The 26,094-nt window shown below is 31.9% G+C and overlaps 4 protein-coding genes across 4 annotated transcripts; 3 read left to right on the top strand and 1 right to left on the bottom strand.

The window, feature by feature from the left end:
• The first annotated feature begins 1,324 nt into the window (after positions 1-1,324).
• On the top strand, positions 1,325-2,920 carry LOC125835402 (2-alkenal reductase (NADP(+)-dependent)-like). The gene is made up of 6 exons (XM_049514521.1): positions 1,325-1,546; positions 1,665-1,845; positions 2,039-2,205; positions 2,301-2,383; positions 2,463-2,589; positions 2,666-2,920. Exons 1-6 carry the CDS (start codon positions 1,325-1,327, stop codon positions 2,918-2,920), a joined length of 1,035 nt encoding a protein of 344 aa, XP_049370478.1.
• Positions 2,921-6,885: 3,965 nt separating this feature from the next.
• Positions 6,886-10,738, top strand: LOC125835400 (probable disease resistance protein At1g61300). The gene is made up of 2 exons (XM_049514520.1): positions 6,886-9,570; positions 10,190-10,738. The coding sequence occupies exons 1-2, from the start codon at positions 6,886-6,888 to the stop codon at positions 10,736-10,738; spliced, it is 3,234 nt and encodes a 1,077-aa protein (XP_049370477.1).
• Positions 10,739-20,978: 10,240 nt separating this feature from the next.
• Positions 20,979-22,830, top strand: LOC125835595 (aspartyl protease family protein 2-like). The gene has a single exon (XM_049514713.1). The coding sequence runs from the start codon at positions 21,143-21,145 to the stop codon at positions 22,781-22,783; it is 1,641 nt and encodes a 546-aa protein (XP_049370670.1). The 5' UTR covers positions 20,979-21,142; the 3' UTR covers positions 22,784-22,830.
• Positions 22,831-23,944: 1,114 nt separating this feature from the next.
• LOC125835576 (probable glycosyltransferase At5g03795) lies at positions 23,945-25,824 on the bottom strand. Its single transcript, XM_049514691.1, has 4 exons — positions 25,537-25,824; positions 25,201-25,433; positions 24,764-25,115; positions 23,945-24,601 (listed from the first exon to the last, which is right to left on the bottom strand). The coding sequence occupies exons 1-4, from the start codon at positions 25,822-25,824 to the stop codon at positions 23,945-23,947; spliced, it is 1,530 nt and encodes a 509-aa protein (XP_049370648.1).
• Between the last annotated feature and the right edge of the window lie 270 nt (positions 25,825-26,094).

Genomic DNA, 26,094 nt, shown 5'->3' with positions numbered 1-26,094 from the left:
TTAATAGTTACAATTTTTCTCTATCATGTCCTTTTATTTGGACTAGCAAAAATAAAGCACAAGGACAACCAGTCCGCTACCTAGTCTAATCGGGGGACCGTGAAAATATCACCACCAATAGTTACACCAGCTCAGGGCTAGGGGTGTCAATTTCAGCCTATATAAGAAATCGCGAAAGTATCATTACGCCTGCCTATAAATATATATATATATATATATATACATTTCAGAATCTGTACAACAAAAATGGCTACGGAAGTGGAGAGCAGAGAGTGGTACATTGCTAGTTATGCACCAATTGGTGTTCCCAATTCTGACCATTGAATTTGTAATAAGAATATTCAATATCTTTTTTTTTTTTTGGAAACCCTCTTAATATGTCATAATCTCTTCTTTCTCTTATGTTGGTTGCTTCTTAACCTTTTCCCCAACACTATCACCCTGACAATTAGGGGCGGAGCTAGTGTGTTGGTTATGAATTTAGTTGGACTTGATAATTTTAATTAAAATTCTGAATTTGTAATAAGAATATGCAATATCTCTTTTTTGTGTTGGGACCCTCTTAATATATCACAATCTCTTCTTTTTTTCTTTTGTTGGTTGCTTCCTAACCTTTTTCTCAACATCACACTGACAATCACGGATCGAGCCAGCGTGTTAATTATGAATTCAGCCAAACTCAATAACTTTGAATTTGTAGTAAGAATATTTTTTCTTAGTTACATTGCTTATTTTTTATGTTTTTGATTTTTCTTAATAAACTTTTTTGACTCTACCACTAATAAAATGTATAGGTCTTCAATACTCCCTCCGTCCCTATTTACTTGTCCATATTTCCTTTTTTAGTTGTCCATTTTGACAAATCAAGAAAGGACAACAAATTTTTTTCTATTATACCCTTATTTACATTTCTTGAAAATTGTAAAAGTGTATGTTGTTTCCCTCCAATTTATTTCACTTGAATTCAAATAAGTGGTTGTAATTTTGAAGTGAAAAGTTGTCATAAGGGTAAAATTGTAACTTCACTGTGCTAATCATTGTTGCCTTAATCTGTGTGTCATTTCTAAAGTGGACAACTAAAAAGGGACGGAGGGAGTACAATTTTTCTCTATCACGTCCTTTTATTTGGACTAGCAAAAATAAAGCACAAGGACAACCAGTCCGCTACCTAGTCTACTCGGGGGACCGTGAAAATATCACCATCAATAGTTACACTAGCTCAGGGCTAGAGGTGTCAATTTCAGCCTATATAAGAAATCGCGAAAGTATCATTACACCTGCCTATAAATATATATATATACATTTCAGAATCTGTACAACAAAAATGGCTACGGAAGTGGAGAGCAGAGAGTGGTACATTGCTAGTTATGCACCAATTGGTGTTCCCAATTCTGACCATATTAAGCTACGCACTGTCACTCTATCGCTACGAGCGGAATGTATTCCCGATAATCATGTAGCATTCCAAATCCTCTATGTCTCTATTGATCCATACATGCGCACTCAATTGAGTGGCCTTTCTCTTCCTCAAATCCCACTCGGACAGGTGTACTACGTACTCAGTTTCAATTTATGTATCTTAGTTTGATCGAATACGAATTTTTTATTATATAGATCTACGAGATATATATATATATATATATTAATACAATGAAGAATTGCAGGTGATAAGAGCATTAGGAATTGGGAAGGTGATCCGATCAAAAGATGCTAAATTTTCAGAGGGAGATTTAGTACTTAGCCCTTTTTTCCCTGTTGCTGAATTTGGTGTTATGCCTTCTAATTTGCTTCAGAAAATTAATCCTGCCGATGGGGTTTCCTTGTTGGATCATCTTAGTTGCTTAGGTACATATTCAAAATTCACTGGCTCGATTAATTTGAACTTGCATAAGATATTCAGGGGTGGAGCTAGCTCGTTGATTCAGTAATTTTGGTCCGAACCTTGTATTTGTCAAAAAACTCAGTAATTTAAAAGTTTTAGATTTCTGAACTCATAAACTTCAAATTCTGACTCTGCTTCTACGTATGCATCACATAGGTCTGCCCGGAATAACAGCGTGGGTGGGCATAGAAAAGATAGGAAATGCTAAAGAGGGATCAAATGTTTTCATATCGGCAGCAGCCGGAGGAGTTGGAATCATAGCTGGACAGCTAGCCAAAGTTAAAGGATGTCGAGTTGTAGGAAGTGTAGGCTCTGATGATAAGGTATGATTTCTACGTTCATCTTTACTTATCCATTATACTAAAAAAAAAAAAAAAATCTATTCAAATTATCGTATATTTGTTGTTTTTTTTTATAGGTGAAGTTGTTGAAAGAAGAGTGTGGGTACGATGAAGCTTTTAATTACCGTATAGAGACGGATTATGATGCTGCATTAACCAAGTAAATTATTTTGCTTCTTTATTTTTCCCTTATCTTTTAAAGTATTACTTATAACTCAAATTAATATTATTTCTTACAGATATTTCCCAGATGGAATTGATGTGTATTTTGATAATGTTGGTGGTAAAATGCTTGAGGCTGTCCTTAACCACGTCAATCACGGAGCTCGTATTGCTCTTTGTGGAATGATATCTGAGTATAACAAGGTATTTTTGTACTATATATTATAATTATCTAGTATTTAGAACGACATATCTATAAAAAAATCTTTGGACGTTGTAGGTTTGGACAGAAAGAGAAGGAGTTAGGAATTTATTGAACATGGTGGGTAAAGAAGTTATGATGAAAGGATTTATGGTTGGTTCCTATTATAATCACTTTGAGGAAATTATTAAGGAGATGGAAGTTCACTTGAAAGAGGGCAAAATAAAGTCCAAGCACAAAATATATAATGGCATTGAGAGCTTTTTGGAGAGTTTAGCATCTCTATTTTCTAGCTCCAATGTTGGAAAAGTAATTCTTCAAGTTGCTTCTTAAAAGTAATTCTTAGAATGATTAAACAAGCAAAAATAGATCATATATGTATCTAATTATGCTTGTTAACTATGTTGAGTATCTAATTTCTCCTAAGAATATTCGTTTCCACGTGATTTAATTTCAAATAATGATTGAAATATGAATTATGTTTGATTTGAAGTTTGAAATTTTGTTTGAATAAGCCATTAGGATGTTTTAGTTGTATTCTGCCCTCCTCATAAATATGAAAATTCTACAATTTGTGAAAATTAACCAAACCTTTCTACGATACATCCATTCCCACAAAGCGATCACAATTCAATAGCCTCCATTTTATTCTTTGTGTGAAACTAAAGCATGAATTTACAAGTCAAGTTTTTATATTTTAAAAAATCAAAAATTGTGTGTATGCTTTAAATTTACTTAAGACTCATTTGGAGATGTGATATGAAATTGTGATTTAAAATCAAATTGATAAGAAGTTGAAGTTTTGTTTGGATATATAACTTAAATTTCTTAAGTTACATCTTTTCTCTTCATAAAATTAAAAACCCACGAATTGTGAAAAACATTAAAAAAATTCTGATTCTTACACAATCTTGCAAATGACTAACCATGATTATTCATAAATAAGAAATTACCTTAAATCACATTATCTTTATATTCCTTCTATAGAGACCACTAAGCAACAATAATATTAACTAGTTATATTCTTAAAAATAATGTTTTCATATGATATAAATAATATCTTCAAGTCGAGCATAAATCTTATAAATTTAAAATGATGAATCTTTTCTTTTCTTTTTTCGTAAAATATAAATTTGTAAATTAAATTTTATTTTTAAAAAAATATGATTTGAAATTTATAATACTAATTTTAAATCATGATTCTAAATTGCATTGTTCACACGTTGATTTGAAATTATATACAAACACAGACTTAGATAAAGGGGGGGAAAGGGAAAAATGGAGGGAAGCAAAAAAATCTATGATATTTTCCCTAATATGTTTTTATGGCTGGATACTTTGGCAGGCCCATTTTGGGGTGGGTGAGAGTAACGATACAGTATCTTTTACACCCCTTTTTAGTTGTCAGCATTTTATTTTTTTTTGGTAAATTACATAAATTTCATAGTTTTAATATAAAATTACAATCTATTCCTAATAAGTTTTTAATTACGTTAATTCCTTAAAAATTAAAAAAAACGGATACAATAATTGAAGCTCGGATACACTAAATACTGTCTCGGATACATTAATATGTAGCTCGGATATATTAATATATAGCTCGGATACATTAAAAACTAGCACGGATACATTAAATACTGGCTCAGATACATTAATATGTAGCTCGAATACATTAAAAGCTAGCTCGAATACATAATATGTAGCTCAAATACATTAAATACTGGCTCGGATACATTAATATGCAGCTCGGATACATTAAAGGAATAAGGGATTTTGGAGATTTTTAAAAGTAATAGGGGATAATGAAAATAAGTGAAACAAAATGTGTGTATTTCTGTAATTTGTCCTTTTTAAAAAAAAAATCAGTTAAACTAATTTTTAAAGTTAAATTAGATTATATTACTTTGATATTTTAAACTAGATTACATTAGATTATATTACTTTGATATTTTAAACTAGATTACATTAGATCACATTACTTGGATGTGAGATACATGGCATAGGTAAAAAAGTTAATGGTTAAGATTTAATTGAATTAAAATAAAATTTTAATCATAATTTAGATAATTAATACTTCATAAGAAAAATGACAATATCACAATCATAACAATATATTATCTTGTCCATAAATATTTTATTTCTCTTTTTCTAATTTTTTTTCTTACTAGCATTATCTTCTGTTTTTTGTCCATAAATATATTATAAAACAATTTCTCTTTTTCTAATTTTTTCCCCTGCGAGTATTTTTGCTATAATTATATGTAAACTAATTTAAAAGAGAAAGTTCAAAGTTGCTATCTAAGACTTACTCAATTTTATTTTTAAAAAAAACAGATGGAAGATAAATAGTTGTTGGAAAAAAAATTAGAAAAGAGAAAAGTTTTTAAAATGTATATATATATATATATATATATATGAACAACATATTATATTGTTATGACTTATGATTATGTATTATTATTTTTCTTATGAAATATTAATTATCTAAATCATAATTATAATCTTATTTTAATTAATTAAATCTTAGCCATTAATTTTTATTTATATCATGTGTTTCACATTCAAGCAAGAACTTGGGGAAAATGGAGATGAGCGGGATCCAAAAAAGTGAGGGAGTACTTCCCTAAGAGCCGTCCAATTATTAACCAAGCGAGAGTTTTCAGTCAACTTGCCCATTTTCTCTTCTTCATACTCTTGCTTCAACCCTCAGAGTGTGTTCGGTTATAGAGGAAAATATTTCTTTTAGAAAAATAAGTCCTTTAGAAATAAGAAAAATAACTCTTTGTAATGAAAGTAGGAAAAATAAATTGTAAAAGTAATATTTCAAATTTGTTATCTCCTCCTCACTTATTAGTGATGTAGGCAGAAATTTAATGAAAGGTGTCAAACTTTGGATAGTAAATTCAAAAAACTCACCTGTTAGTGGTGTAGATAGAGATTTAACGAAGGATGTTCAAATTTTGGATAGTAAATTAAAAAAAATGATTTTGTATGCCCTACATACTTTAATTGGTTTTGAGAGTGTTCAAAATACATATACCAATATATGACTTATATAAATTGTGTAATTTCTCGATGAAGGTTGCCTCAAAGTTAATGTTTTTATGCGATCGCAGCATCAAAAAGAAAGTCTGAATTTTCTACGGAAGTCGGCTCGAAATATTTGATCTTAGGTGCATTTTCCTCAGGAATATTATTGTTTGGGTACGACCGGACAACTACCGATATCTATTAATATATTTTCTTAGAATGTTCGTTAGAAATATCTATCTATCTATCTATATCGTAAACTATCGGATCGGATATTACTTAGATGTGAAACTTGAAGACCTCATAGGTTGTAATATTTATCTTACGGGGGGAACGAAATAAAAAATATATAGACTGGTAGAGGCCCTCTATGTAGTTGTCTATTAGGGCGATCGATCTACATCTTTCCCCATAGCCCTTGGGCTGTGTCTCGATCTCCTAAGTGAGAAATATAAGGGATCCATATTCCTACTAGTGGTTTTTCTTTCATTCAATCATCACTTGTTTGGTAGCTTAAACTAGGCTCCACTTTAGAGATAGGTTTTTTATCTTAATCAAAATAGGTCAAGGGAGCATCCGAACGGTCGGTAGCTGCTTAGTCTCATCCGAGAATTTAATCTCCTTATTGTTTCTTTCAAAGAAAAAAAGAAGGGGATCGATTGAGAACAACATAACTCCACACCTATCACCCACCCAATCCCCCAACTCCCACCCCTTGCCACTCCTGAATCCCCATTCCCAATAATATATTAAATGTATTTGGAATAATAGTTTTTAGGAAATCATTTTTCGCGAAAAACTTTTTCCTTGGTGAAGTTAGCTCAAAGAAAGGAGGATTGCCTAAGCCTTATAAGGAGTCCATCCATCTCATTAACCATCGATGTGGCCTAATGCTTAACATCTGGTGCGTGGACAATTTTGATTTTTGGGGGCCCCAATATCGGATGAGATGGGTCTTGCTCTGATACCATGTTAAATTAGATTTTATACCTAACTCACACCCCAAAAGCTAGCTCAAAGAAAGGAGGATTGCCCAAGCTTGGAGTCCACCCATCCCATTAATGACTTTTGTCATTTTTAACTTCAACTGAAAAGTCTGAAACCATTTCCCCCTGCTCCTTGAATTGAAGAAAAAAATAGTTAGCTCCTTTCTTAAGCTTTCGTTTCCATTCTTCCTTAGGCTGCTTTTCGTGAAGAATTAATTAACGAAATAGCTATGGAAATCTTATCTATGTTAATGGGGAAAGTCACAACTCACAAATTGCTTGATGCAGCCAGTGACGCGGGGGATTGGGTATATCTTTAACTACAAAAGCAACATCAGATCTATGGATAATGAATCTCAGAAGCTGGAGAAAATCAAAAGCGGAGTTCAACAAAGAGCGGAGGCTGCCCGGAGAAACTTACAAGTCATTTCTCCCAATATTGAGGCTTGGTTAACTAGTGTTGATACAACTACTGCAGATGTGGAAGCTGTAACGCGAGGTAGAATTGAGGTTGAAAGTGGTTGCTTCTATGGTTGGTGTCCAAACTTGAAGTCACGTTATTCGCTGAGTAGGAGATCTAAGAGAATTAAACTAGCTGTGATTAGTCTTCAAATTGAAGGTAACAATCATGTTAATTTCTCTTATCCTGCACCACTTGAAGTTGAAATTGAAGCTATACCTAGAAACAGTTGTGAGGAGGAGTTTGACTCGAGAAAATTGAAAGAGGAAGAGATAATGGAAGCTTTGAGAGATGAGGAGGTTACTATTATTGGGATATGTGGTATGGGTGGTATCGGTAAAACGACATTGGCCGAGAAAATTAGACAAAGGGCGAAGCAAGAAAAATTGTTTGATGAGGTTATCATGGTAACTGTCGGTCAGAAACCAAACTTCAAAAGAATTCAAGATGAAATTGCAAGAGGAGTTGGTTTGACATTAACAGATGACAATTTATGGAGTCGTGGAGATCAGTTGCGTGCAAGGTTAATGGGTCAAGACAGTATCCTTATAATCTTAGATGATGTATGGGAGGTTCTTAATCTTAACAAACTTGGAATTTCCAGTGGTAGCAATCACAACTGTCAGTGCAAAGTGAACTTGACTACACGTCTCCGAAATGTTTGTGAAACAATGGAGGCTCAAAAGATCATAGAAATTGGAATCTTATCTGAAAAGGAAGCATGGTTCCTTTTTAGGCTAAAAGCTGGTAATTCAGTTGATGATCTTTCTCTTAATCACATAGCAAAAAATGTTGTGAAAGAATGCATGGGGTTGCCGCTTGCAATTATTACAGTTGCTGGTGCGCTAAAGAATAAAAGGAAGCCTTCGTGGGAGGATGCCCTTGTACAATTACAAAGATCTGCACCAAAAAATATTCCGGGAGTGCTTACATATGTATATCAACCTCTGAAGCTAAGCTATGATCACTTAGAAAGTGATGAAGCCAGGTACTTCTTTTTGTTTTGTTGCTTGTTTGAGGAAAATAGGGATATTTGGCCTGAAGAGTTACTTAGATATGGAATGGGGCTTAGCATGTTTTCTGAAATTAAAAATATTGTAGAAGCTAGAAAGAGGGTGTGTCATTTGTTAGAAACATTGAAAGATAGTTTCTTGTTATCCGAAGGCTCCTCTGGAGGTTACGCCAAAATGCATGATGTGGTCCGTGACGTGGCTATATATATTGCGTCTGAGGGAAAGCATATTTTTATGGTAAGTCATGACGTGAACTCCGAAGAGTTCCCAAGAAGAACTTCTTATGAGCCATACAGTCACATGTCAATTGTCACAAAAGGATTCAATGATCTTCCTAAACCAATATTTTGCCCAAGACTCGAGTTTCTAATGTTGAAATTCGTTGAAAAGCCAAATAAATTACAACATGATTATTTTATTGGGATGAGCAAACTCAATGTCTTAACCCTGAGGAGAGATAGATATAAGGATTCCATTTTTCCTTTTCCCTCATCGGTTCAGAGGTTGTCAAATTTGCGGACGCTATCTCTGATTAATTTAAGGTTGGATGACATATCTGTTATTGGTGGACTTGCCACATTAGAAGTTCTCAGCATCAGAGATTCTCACATAAAAGAGCTTCCAATGGAGATAGGAAACTTGGTCAATCTAATTATGTTCGAGTTTTGGAATGAGCAAGGAGAACTTATAAGGATTTCACCAGGGATCTTATCCAGGCTAGTTCGATTGGAGGAACTACATATGGTGGGAGTAGAACGTTGTAGTTACTCCACCTTGAGGGAGCTCGAATCCTTATTTGAATTGACTTCACTAACATTGTTCTCATGTTCTGGAGATGTGATCTACAGTAACTTAGGCCTTTCCTCCAAGTTGACACAGTATGCTCTAAAAGTGGGACAACAAGGCCGTCGTTGCCTCGATACCTCACTCATGGATAACTACTACGATAGGATTATGGATCTCAAGGTCACTGAGAGCACCCCGTTGGCTGATTGGATCTGCCACATGTTGAGGAAGAGCGAACTTGTCCATTCAAACGGAAATGGCTCCAATAATGTGCTGACAGAGTTGCTGGTCGATAAATTTCAGAACGTGAAAGATCTCCGTCTGGCTGTTTGTGATTCATTGACACATTTACTGAGTATTCACTGTCAGAATGATATTCCATTCTCCAAACTCGAAAGACTGGAGGTAACTAGATTTTGTAGTCTACAGTATCTTTTTTACCTGTCCTTGGCTGCAGGAAGTTTGTCAAACTCGACAGTAGCTTGCCCCGATAATGAGGAAGAGGATCAAATAATAAAGTTCCCCAATTTATATTACATAAAGCTTCAATTTCTGGAATGCTTCACTCACTTTTGCAGTGACACTGTTGAGGGCATTGAGTTCCCTCAGTTACAAAACATGTGCCTCTATGAGTTACCTCAGTTTCAAAAATTTTGGCCTCCAGACAACAACTCTATCAATGACTCAAATCCTCTTTTTGATGAAAAGGTGTGCTTCTACTCTTCTACATGTGACGTATCATAATCTATTGCCGAAAATTTGACATTCTAATCATTTGTATTTTCTAAGCAATTCAAGACATAATCAATTACTTCAATGCGATAATGAATATTTCATTAACTTTATTGTTTTAAGTATGTTAAGTTTGATAACTTTAATGTCGCAAAAGATAGTTTTCATGGCTTGATTGTTACAACAGATAAGTGGGTAAAGTTCACAGGCTATACAGGAAATTAACCCTATGTTAGAGCAGAGGTGAATCTAGCCTTGAGCACTTGGTTCCGTGAACCCAGTAGATGTTACCAAAAATCTGTATTTGTATTGAGAAATTCATTAAATATCTATAATTGGTTAACTCTGAATCAGTTACAGTATATATTGGATATTAACTTGAGGTCATTGTAGAAACCCAAAACTTCAAATCTTGAGTTTGTTTCTTAGCCATGAATCATGATACCTTTTTGTCAGATTGTACTTGGAGTAAATTTCATGAATTAAAAAAAATTCAAGTTTTTCGCTTCGTGTTACTTGATGTATGATTCATTTTTGGATTTGTATATTGAATTTTCATCCCTTATAAAAAATACAAGGCCGTCAACTTATGTAGGTTTCTTGTCCCAATCTGGAAGAGCTATGTATCAGTAGGGCTGACAGCATAACTGCTCTATTCTCTCACCAACTTCCAACTAGCTTCTTTAACAAACTTAAAGAATTGGAAGTATGGAAGTGCGAAAAATTAAGAAACTTGATGTCTCCATCAGTAGCCAGAGGTGTTCTGAATCTCCGAATATTAAAGATAGGTGCCTCTCCATCAATGGAGCAAGTGATCACGGAAGAGGAACAACGAGGAGAAGAAATGACTAACGATCCCTTATTTCCCCTATTGGAAGAGCTGGTGCTCTACGAGCTACCAAAGCTGGGACATTTCTTTCAGACGAAGCATGCTCTTGAATTTCCATTCCTCAGAGAAGTGGAAATTAGAAACTGCCCTGAAATGAAGACGTTTATTCATCTGGGATCTGTGAGTACACCGAGTCTGAAAAGTCTGGTGGTAGAAAAACCAATCATTGGAGGTGTTGAGGTGAAAGATGGTCTCAATACAGTTATACAAAATATCTTCAATTCCAAGGTTTGTCTTGTGCCACTATATAACTAACTAATATTTGTCTCATGCAACAGTAATATTCGTATGGAGTAGTTGTTTCTATCACTCGAAACTACTTGCCCAACTATTTTCAATTAGAAATCTAAAGCATCAACATACTCATTATATTTTTCTCAAGTAATGTACTTGAAGGTCATCATCTCTATTCTTTTGCAATCTCTGTCCACAGGAACAAGAAACTAACTAGGGATGGCAGCAGCTAGTGTTGTCTATGAATCCGAAGCTTGAATTGTAATGAGTACGATATATGTGCAAGTTCACTCAACATCATTTGATATCTATGTTGATAGAGGTAACAAGGAAAGGATGATCTACATTGTAACCTATAGGTTCACCTGAGACCAGGTATCGATTTGTATTAGTAATATCTATAAAATACTAGTTGACTCTGTGTTATTATTGCATATTATTTTGAATTCGCCTCTCATAAGTCATACCTAACATCTAATATATAGATTTATTTTCTTGTGTCATCTTGCATTCTATATTGTGTCGAAAGATATTTAAAGAATACACATCTGGAGATGCTTTCAAAAGTTATTTCATATTTTTGAAAAATAAATATGGTGTTTTATTTGGATGTTTTTTCCAAAAAATGAACCGTTGAAAACTTATAATAATCACTTAGCATAACTATGCCAATTTGGTGTGTAACTTAGCACACCGTGCCAAGTTTGGGCTTCTTATCCAACTATACAATGGCAACAAAAATATTCAACAAACTTAATGTATTGATATTATATAAATAATATATAATTGTGTATATATAATGTATAACTATGTATCATATATATATATATATATATATATATATATATATTTATATAAAAGAGAACCCTAGGTCCGCCTACGTGACGCCACCACAAGCAAGAATTTCCTTTTAAATTTATTTATTTCCAAAAATACCCTTCCTTTTTCATGAAAAGATGTGACTTTTATGAAAAATTGTGCTTTTTATGAACAGTTGCGACTTTTATGAAAAATTGTGACTTTTATGAAATATTGTGACCTTTCTGAAGGGTTGTAACTTTTCCAAAGAGTTGTGACATTTTCGGTAAGGCACAATAAGCATTTGTTCACACTACCCTTTTTGTCTATAAATAAAGGAATTTCCTCTCATTTTAAACAACGAATATTCTATACTTCTTTTTCTTCTTTTGCACAATTAAATATTCGTGTATTTTGCTCCTATTGAGTGTCTCACTGACACCATTGTTTTTGTGTCAATACATTTGTAAATAGAATCGTTTTATCCTGAAAGGATCTATTCCTTTAAACCTCGGGTACTAGAGGGAATAATTTCCTTAAGGGGACATTGTGCATTCAGTGGGCTCAGTTTTTTCCTTTCTGTTTCATTCTATTGTTATAGATCCTGGTATATTTTTTACAGTCATTAATTTATGCTTATGATATTAATTGTTGTTTTTGAGTATATGTTTTAAACTTTGTTGGTTATGTTTCTGTAAAGTTATTGTTATAAATATTTGTTACTACAGATAAAGATTATTTATTTATTAGAAAATTTAATATTTCATGTTGATGTTCATCTAATTTCCCAAAAATATCAAATAGTAACATTTCTTGGAGGCAAAAGGATAAATTATAAAATCAAATTAAAGATGACTGATTGAAGGATAAATGATAAGATGTTATAATTATCATTTTCCTTTATATTATTAATGTTCGTTACTACGTAATCTTGTATGTAAGACAACATAGTGTTTTAGTTTTAATGACTGATAGGTTTTAAGTACTATTTTATAAATTTTGTGATATCAAATTCCCGCGCGAAGCGCGGGTAATTTTACTAGTATATACATATATATATTTGAACACTATTTATTGTTATACACTAGAATACTTCATCTTCCTTAACGAGTTGATTTTTTTCAATTTGGAACTAACTCAAATCTCCTCTAAACAATCTCAAATTTTAGATATGAACTACTCTCGATATTTTGAGTCTTTTTGATACATTATTCACTCAAAATGATTCACGTTTGCAGCACAATTGGATTTTAAAATCGAGCTTTTGAAGAAGTTTTAATATCTAATGAAGTCTTTCAATCCCGATCAATTTAAAATCTCTTCTACACAACCTCAATTTTAAATATGAGATACTCTCGTTGTTTCGAGTCTTTTGATATATTATTCACTTGAAACGCTTCACATTTGCTGCACGTTTAATTTTAAAATCAAGTTTAAAAAAGCTTTAATGATTGAACATGAAGTTTTACGTTTCCTTTCACAATTCCAATCAGATAAAAAAAAAAAGAATAATGAAAAAGAAGGAAGACCAAATAGACATTTTGTCTAATTTTCCTGCTAAATTTGCATTCTTCTTTGCACCAAATCGGTCCATAAAACATTTTTCTCTGCCTCAGCCTACCTCAAGATAAAGGGTCGTTGCTACAATCTTTGCAATCTTTACCGTTTGAATAAGCACTTTGCGGTGAATATATTGTGTGTAATGAGTAAACCTTCCACTGTGTACTCAGCCAATTAAAATTTACGTCCACGAAATACATTGAATAAGTTCTTTTACGTGTTCGGTATGTCACCATTTTTTTCAATTTGACCAACTTATTTCGAATGATTTTTTATTACTTATCTTCTTGTAAAGAAAAAATATACCTGGTGTGGTTCTAAAATATGTCTTCTTCCTTCTTCTTTTCTTCTTGGCTTCAATTATTTTCTAAACTTAGGGAAAAAATCACTTTCTTTCTTTAATTATTTTAAAATAATATATTGTATTGTAACTATTTATTACAATTTAGCATGGTTTCTAGTACAATATATGTAGTAATTTTCTCATGTATAATTCGATTTTGTGTAAAAGAGTAATAACTTCATGCCATATATAATAAGATTTTCACTTAAAACATGAATGTTGAAGATTACTATTCTCTTTCGGACCACTTTATTTGTCATGTTTTTTTTTTATTTATATGACTTTTAAGAACCTATTACTTCCTCCATTTCAAAATAATTATCACATTTTTCTTATCGGAAGTCAATTGGACTAATTTTCAAAAGTTAACTTGGATTAGATTAATTTAATATTTTAAAATTAAAATGTAGGTATTCAAAAATTATACGGAAAGTATTATAAAAATCACATTTTTCTCATATAAACTTAATGAGAAAATGTATCTTAAAGTACTATTGGTCAAAGTTCATCGTTCCACTCTCAAAATAAGAAATTGTGATAAATATTTTGAAATGGAGGGAGTATGTATTTTGACTATCATACCCTTATTATTATTTTTAATAATTTGTAATGTTATTGTATTTAATAATTATTCTCTCATCAATCTATCTAAAATAAACAAAAGAGATTTAATCACAGCAATCGTAGTATATGTATGTGTTGTTTCTATCTTAATTAGTTGACGTTATTACTTTCCAAGATAATTATTAGTAAGAGCAGAAAAGAGATACTCAATTAATATCTTAAATTCTGAAATGACATTATTTTAGACCATACTTCCTCTATTTCTTTTTAGTTGTCACGTTGTGTTTTTTAAGAGTCAATTTAACTAACGTTCAAAGCTAAATTAAATTACATTAACTCGGCATTTTAAAGTAAAAAATTAGATATTCAAAAATTATACAAAAAATACTACAAGTTATAATTTTTTTAACATCAATATTCAAAAAATACGTCTTAAAATGTTAGTCAAAGTTCATATAGTTTGATTCTTAAAAAAAATTCATGACGATTAAAAAGGAACGTAGAAAGTATATTTTAAAAGGATCATTAAAAGTCTTAACCTATTTTTTATTCCTCAACATCATAGTGTTTGAATGCCTATATTTAATATAGACGATAAAGTAAAATAATCCAAATAAAATATATTTTACTCAACGTTTTCTTGTTGGTCAAACCTATCGTAGTGGTCAATATAGCTTCATTTTCGTTGCAGTTTACAAAAAATACTTTAAAATGATTACTTGATCAAATAAATATTTTCACATGGCTTTTTAAGAAAAGTTAAAAAAAGAAAAAACGTTAAGCACACAAATTTGCGAATATTAATTTTTATTTGGAGATAAAATAATATTTCCCTTAAACGTGGGATGTGCGTCATGACTTGAAGTGTACCTATAGGAATTACTATATTAATTCAGGGTCAATTATCAATCTTAATCACAAAAAAATAAAAATTGAAGATTATTTTAGTTGTCCTCAGTCAAAGGTAATCTTGTTCAAATATGTTGGCCCTCAAAAATTCTAAGTGCGTTGGTTATTGACCATTTGCATACACTTCTTTCGTTCTTTTTTACGTTGGTGTTCAATATCTCTATTAAAGTTCGATAGTAGAATTTCATTCATATAAAAGCACTTTTTTATTAAGGATTTTTTCATACTTCAAGATTCAAATCTAATACATTTGATTTAGAAAGAAATAACTTCAATCATCACACCATATTTTTTTAATAATAGTGGCACCTCTTTCTATTTCGTGATAAAAGAAATAAATTCACGGTGTTATATCAAGTTGCCACTCAACTCTCAATTGTTGTATCATAACTTTGATATAAAAATTCCATTATACATTCTTACTTTGTATAATCCCAAAATCTCTATTGTACTTTCGTTCATGAGGAAAATATTCAAACTTAGTTCAGTCCTGATGAGTCAAATTTTTTATTAAAAGAGTTCAATAAATATAAAGAAGTAATATACGATTTTTTTTAAAAAAAAAATCTAATATATATTATATATACATAAACATTGTATTTTTTCGATGAAGAGATTCAAATGAATCCCTCCATTACCCTAGCTCCACCCGTGCGAGTGCGGGCCCAAGTGTGGGGGAGGGTAAAGTTTGCGAAACATATTTAATGTTTGTACCAAATCAATGACTATAAAAGTAAGTCATATATTTTTTATTTTAATTTTTAATTATTAAGATTAAATTATTTAGGACCCATTTGAGTTTTGACCATGAGATTTTTTAAAGATATTTTCATTGTGTTTGAGAATCAATATTTGACCATAAAATATTTCAAATGCAACTTAAAGTTGTATTTGAAATTTGAAAACCACCTAAAATCCATTTTTCACTTTTATTAATTTTTCTTTTTCAAATTTATCCTAAAAATTATATTATATATAGAGAGAGCTCATCTAAATTATATTTCATATTTCATACGATTTTAAAAAGCACTTCAAATTCTAAATATTTTTTGCATAAATTATAATCAAATACTAACAACTCTGATAGAAGTGAATTTCTTTTTATTTTCATGAGCAAATACTATTTAATTTGATATAAATATCAAGTGCGAATGTTTATTTATTTTTAAATTCAAAAAATAAATATTGAGTGTGAATATATATTTATGGAATGAGAAGTGGTAGGTTCAAAAAAATAAAATTGCCACATATGGTCAACGTCATGGAACAACTATAGAAAATAATTGGGAGAAGAGAATTGAAAATATAAAAAGCAAATTGTTGGTCGTTTTCTCATAGTTCTCCATCGGTCTTTTTTCTCGCTTTAATAGTAGAACTTTGAATTTTGAATATTTCTGGACACATACTATATACTTTCTTTTTCTCAATTATGTGACACATCTCATTTTATGAGAGTCAAATAATTTAAGTTTGATCGAAAATTTATGCATGAAATTTTTAATTTTTTGAAATGAAATTTATATATTTGTAAACTACGTACAACGTAATAATTGATAATTTAAAATAATTAAAAGATATATAAAAAATTAATGATTAAAAAAATAAATTTATTTAAATTTCAAATTTAAAAAATGTCACATAAATTTATACGGAAGAAGTACTCTGATAATGGCAGACAAACATTATATTCATACTTCTACTCTTGGTTTGATTTTCCACCAATGTTAACATTAAAAAAAATCTCTGTCTTTTTCTTTTTGTTTTTCAATTTCCTAATTACGAATTTCAATTTTTTTTATATAGTAATTAATTGACTGTTAAATTTTTATTTTATTAATAAGAGTTTAATTTCTCATTTTGTAATGTACATATGTATTATATTAAATTTGTAGTGTTACATCTTATTTGAAGCTGAGATGATGTTGTACTATATATATTGGTTTTAATTTGTGTGATACCACTTTTGATTGGGTACGGAGTTTCAAAAATAATAATAAATTTTTTTTGGTAGATTTATCAAATTGGCTTTATTGAATCACCTTAATGTTTACTTTTAGTTGATTTTTTTTTTATAATGAAGTTTTAAATGGGATCCAATAAAGTAAAATGGAGATGATGTTATTAAATAATTATCAAATAAATGAATATGACATTTTTCTTCGAGATGAATCGAGAAAAACACTACATAACATACCATTGCAGGACCTATTCAAGGATAACGCTTTCACCAAAGCAATCTCATCATTATACCACAATTCATGTTGGTGCGAAAAAATTAAATTTACGGATACTAACTAAAGGATGAAAATTGATTTTATCCCTAATTCTAATTTTTCGTCTTTACAAAAGGAAAAAACTCAGATTAAGTTTCTCACGATGATCTTTGACCAAAAAAGAAGAAAATATTGTTCCCAAAAACTGGTGCTCTTTTGATTTGACCAAGTGCCCAAAACATATTGCTTGCAATAGTTTGCATTAAAATTATATTTCTTTATTTCTAACAAACACCATATTATTACTATAAATAATATATATAATCCACACTCTGTTCCTCAATAGTCAATTCAATTCCTAGTGTAAACAAGCAGTTACTTAAGTATATATTTTTTATTTTTTTAACACAGATAATTAATTTACAATTTAGAAATCTACATAATTAATACATGTATAAGTTATAAAAAAATATTTTCTTATACATAATAAAAAATGAAACAACTAATATATAAATAACTAAAACGTACGTAAAATAATATATAATTTTTTTTATAATTAATTTTCACATTACTAATACTTGCATGATTTTAATTAACTATCACACAAGTTCATAGGGTTGTTAAGCAAGTCATTTTCCTCCAAAAGAAAGTGAAAAAACAGTAGTTTAGAAGAAAATTACCTTCATTGCACTGCATGGCATCACAAGAAGGGACTGACATTGTCAAAGACAGCTATGCAGAAGCTAGGAATTTTTTATTTTATTTTTTCAAGTTGGCTGTCTGTACAAAAACAATCTTATTAATTACAATAATTTTTTCCCCATAAACTCACATCATCAAATACACTTTCTTATTCCACTGAAGTCCAAATTTTACTTAAAAAATAATTAAATAATTTATCTTCGATCTCCATTTCAATCGACTTTATCATAAATGCTTAATTTTCACCTTGTTTTATAATGGAGTTCCATCTTGCTAATAATAAATTTTTATTGATGTTCAAATCCTGTTGAAGTTCAAATTTTTAAAGTTTGAAAATCGAATTTTAATAAGTAAGTTTTGTTTTGAATGACTATTGTTGCAAAAGATTAGTTACATATTGAAGAACCCGAATCTAACTTTTTTAGTGTGATTTTATGTAGTTTTTGAGTTATTTTAGGATGAATATTGTGCTTGGAACCAAAAAAGAAAACGTAATCAATTTTTTATATAATAATATATAAAATTGTATGTGTATATACATATATCTTATTATGTTGTAATTGGTTGTACAATATTGTATATCACTTTTTAAAACATTTTTGTAAGAAAATGTATGAAAAATTGTATATTATTTTATACCAGATTGAGTTTTGATCTAAAGATTAGTAAGGTAAGTTTTAGGCTATATTTTTGCAATGTAAGTTAGGTAACTATCTTTTTCTGAAATTCCTCTATTATTTTAAGGCATAATACATAAACGTGTCATTTAATTTGACTTCAACTACTCCCTCCGTTTCACAAAGAGTGACCTAGTTTGACTTGGCACGGAGTTTAAGAAAATAAAGAAGACTTTTGAATCTTGTGGCCTTAAATTAAAGTTATGTCAAATGTACAAAATTGCCCTTTAATCTTGTGGTCTTAAACATGTCACGTGGAAAGGTGAAAGTAAAATGTTACCAAAAAAAGAAAGAGGTCATTCTTTTTTAAACAAACTAAAAAAGAAAGGAGATCATTTTTTTTAAAACGGATGGAGTAATATTTAAATCCTTTAACTTTCAGTGTATATAAATAGACACTTAAACTAATATAACGTTGAACAAGCAGACACGTCCTACATGACAATTCGCGTGATATACACTTGAACTGATTCATATTATGTCACGTAAGATGCATAGTCATTTAGAATGCATATGTCTATTTTTTCAACTTTAACAAATTTAAATGCATATTCATATCTATTATACTTATTTTAATGATTGGGCGAAGCGCGAAGAGATAGAGAGTAATTTCCCTGGATAGTCACCCATGTTTGGGAAATTACCTTGAAATATCACTTATGTTTATTTTAGGACCACAATATCACCCAACTTTACCTCTTTTCCTCCAAATATACTTACACAAAAAAAACATTATCTCTCTCCTAATAGGATGCCATGTCACATTATTCCTTTTTCATTATTAACATTTTTTAAAAAAAAATTTAGACAACCCATATTACCTAGTAAAAATAAATTACATAGCCCAAAAATTTCTACCCTAGTTCTAGGGGATTAGGCGGCAAATCCAAATATGAGCTCCTCCGATTCTTCAAGAAAATATGTGGCTTCCTCCGATTTTTCAAGCGAGATAATGTTTTTATATGGACACTAATGGGCAATGGCACCTTTTTGTTGAGTTCGGAGCCAAAAGTGTAGCTTTTTTTCTTTAAAAAACAAAAACGGCACATCAAAAAAAAAATTAACCAAAAGGAGAAAATCGCTCTTGACGGAGCGATTTTGTTCTGACAAAAATTGAAGCCGCTCCGCTAAAAGAAATAAAAATCTCTGCCAATTTTCTCAAAAAAATATTTTTTCTTTAAAATCGTTGCTATAACAGCGTTTTTATATTAAAAAAATTGCTGCTATTGCAGCGATTTTGTTTAAGAAATTAAAAAAAAAAAGTTCTGAAGTTAAATCGCTGCTATAGCAGCGATTTTGTTTAAGAAATTATTTTTTCTAAAAAAATTCTACCCTTGCATAGAATTTAATAAAAATTAAAAAAAAAAAAAACTGAAGCCAACGATTTTCATAAAAAGCTTTTTTTTTAAAAATCTTTACCCTTTCAGCGATTTAAATGAAAATTAAAAAAAAATTAAAATTGAAAATCGCTGCTTCGGCATCGATTTTTTCTTTAAAAAACTTATTTTTTTTAAATGGCTGCCGCCGGAAATTTATGTAATTTAAAACTTGTTCTTTATGTTTTTTTTAATTCCTTCACTTTTTTTTAAAAAAAAAAAAAAAAAAACTCTGCTATAGCAGCGATTTTAAAGAAATAATAATTTATTTTTTTGAGAAAATCACTGCCAAATGCAGCAATTTTTATTTCTTTTAACGGAACGGCGTCAATTTTTGTCAGAAGAAAATCGATCCGTCAGGAGGGATTTTGCCCTTTTGGTTAATTTTTTTTTTGATGTGCTCTTTTTGTTTTTTGAAGGAAAAATATGACCCTTTTAGCTTCGGACTCCCGTTTTGTTGATATTTTAATTCATTAGAGTAATAAGGTAACCATATTGTCAAACTACAAAGGATATAATGTTTTTAAAGAATTTTAAAAAATGTTAATAATGAAAAAGGAATTAAAAAAATGTTAATAATAAAAAAGGAATAATGTGACATGGCATCCTATTAGGAGAGAGATAATATTTTTCTTGTGTCAAGTATATTTTGAGGAAAAGAGGTAAAGTTGGGTGATATTGTGGTCCTAAAACAAACATAAGTGATATTCCTAGGTAATTTCCCAAACATGGATGACTATCCAGGGAAATTACTCAGAGATAGACTAGTAACCATTGTGTGTGTATGTACTTGTATTTATACAAAGTCAATACTAATAAAACATACATGAGGCTTGTGGAAAGCGCGTAAGTGGACACACAGGTAGATGAAAAGCTAGACGACATTCAAAGTCGTTATTCAAACTTCAACTCCTTTCATTTTTTTTTTCTTCAGACAAACCTCATAGGTGTTGCCAAATCACCCTCTTTATTGGTGTATAGTACATAGTTCTTTTTTTTCACTTATTTTTTCCTTAACTTTGTCTCTCCTCCCTTTTCTTTTCTCCATTTCCCCAATACAAATTGAAGTAATTTTCTGAGTTCTTGGGAATTTTTCAGTTTTCTTTTTGCTTGTTTAAGTAGAGAAGAAGAAGAAAGTTGAAAAAAGATTGGATTTTTTTCCTGTTTTATTCATCTTTCTGAGTTCTAATCCATCTTTTGTTTCTGGGTTCTTGGGGGTTTTTCATTTTGTTGTACTATCTTGAAGGGAAGTGAAAAAGGGGAGGATTTTTGGAGTATTAGTGATGGTGACAAAGTTTCATTTTTTCATTTTGTTGTTTCTGTTCTTGTTTTCATCTGGTTGTGTGGTGGCATCTGGAGGATTTTACAGTTTTGGAAATATGAATTCTAGTGTTTCTGGGATTGTATTACCTGAGCATCCAAGCTTCAATGGTGTTTCTTCTTCTGCAAACTCAGATTGCAACTATGGGGTTTCTGAGAAATCAACAACTCGTTCAATAGCTCAAGAACTAGATGGGTCTGAAGATGTATCTAACCAGCAAAAAGAAGAATCTGTGAAGTTTCATTTAAGGCACAGATCAGAAAAAATTGAGGCTAAAGACTCAGTTTTTAGGGATTTGAGTAGGATTCAGACATTGCATACAAGGATTGTAGAGAAGAAAAATCAGAATACAAATTCAAGACTTGCAAAAAGAAGTGAAAAACATGAGATTGCTCCTGCTCATGCTCCAGTAGCTGCCGCCTCGCCGCCACCGGAATCTTTGTCTTATGAGCTCTCTGGCAAGCTCATGGCAACTTTGGAGTCAGGGGTGAGTCTTGGTTCAGGAGAGTATTTCATGGATGTATTTGTGGGTACACCTCCTAAGCACTTTTCTTTGATTCTTGATACTGGTAGTGATCTTAATTGGCTTCAATGTGTTCCTTGTTATGATTGTTTTGAACAAAATGGCCCCCATTATGATCCTAAAGACTCTAGTTCTTTTAGAAATATAAGTTGTCATGACCCTAGGTGTCAATTTGTTACATCCCCTGATCCTCCACAGCCTTGTAAGTCTGACAATCAGACTTGCCCTTATTACTATTGGTATGGTGATAGCTCCAATACGACTGGTGATTTCGCGCTAGAAACGTTTACTGTTAACCTCACGACCCCGAGTGGGAGTGAGTTTAGGAAGGTGGAAGATGTGATGTTTGGTTGTGGTCATTGGAATAGAGGGTTGTTTCATGGTGCTGCTGGTTTGTTGGGACTTGGGAGAGGGCCACTTTCCTTTGCCTCTCAGCTTCAATCTTTATATGGTCATTCATTTTCATATTGCCTTGTGGATAGGAATAGCAATTCTAGTGTCAGCAGCAAATTGATTTTTGGTGAAGATAAGGATCTTTTGAAGCATCCACAATTGAACTTTACTTCATTGGTTGGTGGCAAAGATAATCCTGCAGAAACTTTCTACTATGTGCAGATAAAATCTGTCATAGTTGGAGGAGAGGTACTGAATATACCGAAGGAGACGTGGAATTTGTCTCCAGAAGGTGTTGGTGGTACAATTATTGATTCAGGAACCACATTGAGTTACTTTGCTGAACCAGCCTATGAGATTATAAAAGAGGCATTCGTCAAGAAGGTCAAGAGCTATCCCATTGTACATGACTTCCCTATTTTGAATCCATGTTACAATGTGTCCGGAGTGAAGAACGTGGAATTTCCCTCGTTTGGAATTGTGTTTGGTGATGGAGCTGTATGGAATTTTCCAGTAGAGAACTACTTCATCAAACTTGAACCCGATATCGTTTGTTTGGCAATTCTTGGGACTCCTCAGTCTGCTTTGTCGATAATTGGAAACTATCAACAGCAGAATTTTCATATCTTATATGACACCAAGAGGTCCAGACTGGGATATGCACCAACAAGATGTGCTGATGCTTGATATTTTTTGTCTAGAATTCTTGGGGTGGAAGGTGGGAAAATTGTACACATAATGGGATGGGAAAAAATTGTGTTCATTCTTTCCTGCACATAAAAATAATTCACATACATTGTAGATTAAACTGTACTTCCCTTTAATTTTTTTTAACTGTAGATGATTTTATGTTGCTTACACAAACTGGCAACTATGTAACAAAACTATTATTGAAGATTTATTCACATTTTGAAAGTCTGAATCATTGCATTTAAAGTTCAATTCATACTTTGAATCTATTTGTGTGAAGTGCTTATCTGATTTCTAATGGTACTACAGTATAAATTCACCATACCATCAGCTAATCCATTCCCTTCTCTATAGACCTATTGATCCAATCTGCCACGAGACCACGACTGTTTTACCAAGAACTTCGTAAAAATAGGCATGGAATCGCGTTATAAATGTACATCAAAAGGAGCAGTTTTTGTTTCTCTATTCCACCATAACCAGCATCCCTGTTGTATATGAAGTCATTAAGAGCACCTGCAATCTCTGTAGCTGCTGGACTTCTCAAAAGAACATGTTCCAGCATCTCCATTGTTGTATTTGCAACAACACCGGCTCCTGGAGGCAATGGCAAAAACCTATAGTCCTTGAAACTTCATTGATGAGAAGTCGAAATTCTCCATAATTTAACTGTTAAGACTTAAGGCCTTGTGATATATTGAAGGACCACCATACTTATTTGCTTGTATTCTTTTAGACTTTCTTTCCAATTACATAATTATTTTTATGACGATAGACGATAGTGTCCAGCTAGGTCGCTCACTTTAAGTACTAATCTATCGAGTAGCTTACTATAGCTCATGAGCACAGGGGTCGAGTAAACCTGTACACTGAAGTTGAAATAGAGGGCTCAGTAAGAGCTAAAGACCATAAAGTGTTCTACTGTTCCAGCTGCTTGTGTATGAACCATAATTATGTTGAAGGGGCATAAAAATGATACATTAATGAAGTAGTTTATGGCAGGCACATCTTATCAAAAGTTGAGAGCAGTAGTTTACAAGAATAAAGTGCAAAAGGCAAAACAAGTGTGTAGAAAGCAGAAATGTGAACTACAAATGGTCAAAATTGATCACTTGTGCAGGATTTCCAGCTAGTAAACCTACATTAAAGTGCTTAACTCTAAACTCTTATATTCAATCTTCTTAGCCAAATAGAGTGAACAATCATGTGAAAAAGATCAAATCTTTTTGGAGGTCCATTCATCACAAAATGCCTTTGAACTTGTTTCACTCTCCTCTGCATTCTCAAATACTGAGTCTGAGAAATACTCATCAGTATCTTCTTGATGTTCGGTATGTCTTCCACAGCCACCTTCACAGAAAAAGCATTCCAGTTCAATACATCACTAAATGGTGGTACATAACCATCTGAAATCAACACAGGAACACACTCTGCGTAAATTGCTTCAACAACTCTTGGGCTTGCAACCTCATAGCCACTCGGGCACAGGCAAAACTTGCTGTTCTTCAACATAGTTTCATAGGATTTTCCTGGTGGAAGTTCTTCGTAAACCAAAACATCTTGGTCTTTCCCTTTCCATTGTTGCATCAAGTTGTTCCTTATGGCACCATGTAAACCACCAGCAAAGAAAGCAAGAGTTGATCGTCTTGATGGTGATGGACCTCCAATGATTCCTATTGTATCATCCGTCTTGAGATTGATTTCAGGTAATGATACATCTTTCTGAGGATTAAATCCTTCTGTAGTATTCGCATTGCATAGAACTCTTATTGAATTGTTGAAGAGATGTGGCACGTATGAAGTCGTGTGTGGCCCCTAAAAAACAGACATTTTGATCTCAAAAGGTAGATATCACATAAGAAGGATTTAACTTATACATACTGACAATGTAAAGAATGTTTACTCCCGTATTCTAAACAGTTTCATGTAGTTATCTTTTAGATGACTTGAAGTTAAATTCGATTACATTTTGCTTACCCAATCATGGCAGGAGAGCATGAAGTGATCAGCACCAAGACTTGTATTCCAGAAGGAATGTCTTGAAGAAATGACATGAATATAATCAGCAACTGTTCTACCAATGACATGCCTACTGTCAGGGCCACCAGAGACATATAGGTATCTAACCATTACAACCACACTAAATGGGAGGAAATAAACTAAAGCCTCCTCTGGATCTTTTGTTCTGTACATATTTCCCTTTTCCATTTCATAAATGAACCTTCCTTCTGTTGAATATATACTCCTACATGGACCATTATGGAATATTGGAAGTTCACCTTCCTCATACACATATATCTTGAACTTCTTTTCCATTTCAAGATAGCTCCTAGTAGTACAAACATGAAACATTAAGTATGTCAATGTAAAATGAACGCGAATACTACTACTATACACTTAAGTAGAAATATTACCTGTGAAAGGCATTTGTGTTACGATAAATAGGACCTTGAGGAACATAATCAGGATCTTGATGATTCGACATCATGCTTCCATTTCTAGCAGCTTCTCTTATGGATGACCTTGCTTTTGCTAAAATGGCCTCATGCCTTTCCAACCTGTTATACCTTTTAACTATTCCAGTCGTTTCATCGCTATGCTCTTCTCCTTCATTCATTTCATCCTTCCAAATATCTTCAACTCCTTCCTAATAAGGTAGCAAAACAAAGGACAAATCAACATTATTAGATAAGTAACCCTATATATATGGAAAACAGAACAAAACAACAACAAGAACAAGTGAAATATACTCCGAGGGGTCGATTATAAAATGAGACTTTTGCTGAGTTGTTGAAAGTAACCAGGCCAACTACTTGCAAATGCTGATCTTTCTCTTCATAACTTGTCAAAGACCTTAATAATCCAACTGATCTCCATGTCCAAGAAGAAGAACTAAATGATAGTACATAAGAACTCTGAGGGCCTAATGTACAAGCAAGGACTAAAACAAGAACCAAAGGGATGACAATCAAGAAAACCAAAGTAGAAGAAAAAGAGGACAAAAATGAAGGCAATTGGAGTTTCTTGGGAGACCACATCCTATCACTATAGTATGATCCAAAAGTTTTAGAGGAAAATAAGCCAAGTACTTAGATATTGATTTGTTGGTCAGTGAATGCTGCTGCATTTTTTTTTTCATCATAGTGTTGAAAAGAAAAAAGTGTCATATGGGAAATTGCAAATTAACTAGTCTTTGCAAGCTAATTGGCTTTTGGGTCTTGCTAAGCTTCCTTAAACGTCAAGATTCATAGTTCTTAAAGTTAAACTAATTGGCTTTTGTGTCTTGAATCTTGATCCATTGAGTACTT

The sequence above is a fragment of the Solanum verrucosum genome, unplaced genomic scaffold (assembly GCF_900185275.1).
Source record: "Solanum verrucosum unplaced genomic scaffold, falcon-dt-bn FXZP01000040.1, whole genome shotgun sequence".
Classification (NCBI taxonomy): Eukaryota; Viridiplantae; Streptophyta; class Magnoliopsida; order Solanales; family Solanaceae; genus Solanum; species Solanum verrucosum.
Note: the sequence above shows the minus strand (reverse complement) of the source record. Positions and strands in the feature narration are given on the sequence as shown.

What these genes read in the sequence shown, in the direction of transcription:
- LOC125835400 (XM_049514520.1), top strand. Translation starts at nt 6,886, where the DNA reads ATGCAGCCAGTGACGCGGGGGATTGGGTATATCTTTAACTACAAAAGC. An exon ending in ATCCTCTTTTTGATGAAAAG is followed by an intron (nt 9,571 to 10,189) that starts GTGTGCTTCTAC and finishes CAACTTATGTAG; the next exon opens with GTTTCTTGTCCCAATCTGGA.
- LOC125835576 (XM_049514691.1), bottom strand. Translation starts at nt 25,824, where the DNA reads ATGTGGTCTCCCAAGAAACTCCAATTGCCTTCATTTTTGTCCTCTTTT. An exon ending in AACACAAATGCCTTTCACAG is followed by an intron (nt 25,116 to 25,200) that starts GTAATATTTCTA and finishes TTGTACTACTAG; the next exon opens with GAGCTATCTTGAAATGGAAA. An exon ending in TGCTCTCCTGCCATGATTGG is followed by an intron (nt 24,602 to 24,763) that starts GTAAGCAAAATG and finishes TCTGTTTTTTAG; the next exon opens with GGGCCACACACGACTTCATA.
- LOC125835595 (XM_049514713.1), top strand. Translation starts at nt 21,143, where the DNA reads ATGGTGACAAAGTTTCATTTTTTCATTTTGTTGTTTCTGTTCTTGTTT.
- LOC125835402 (XM_049514521.1), top strand. Translation starts at nt 1,325, where the DNA reads ATGGCTACGGAAGTGGAGAGCAGAGAGTGGTACATTGCTAGTTATGCA. An exon ending in CTCAAATCCCACTCGGACAG is followed by an intron (nt 1,547 to 1,664) that starts GTGTACTACGTA and finishes GAAGAATTGCAG; the next exon opens with GTGATAAGAGCATTAGGAAT. An exon ending in TGATATCTGAGTATAACAAG is followed by an intron (nt 2,590 to 2,665) that starts GTATTTTTGTAC and finishes TGGACGTTGTAG; the next exon opens with GTTTGGACAGAAAGAGAAGG.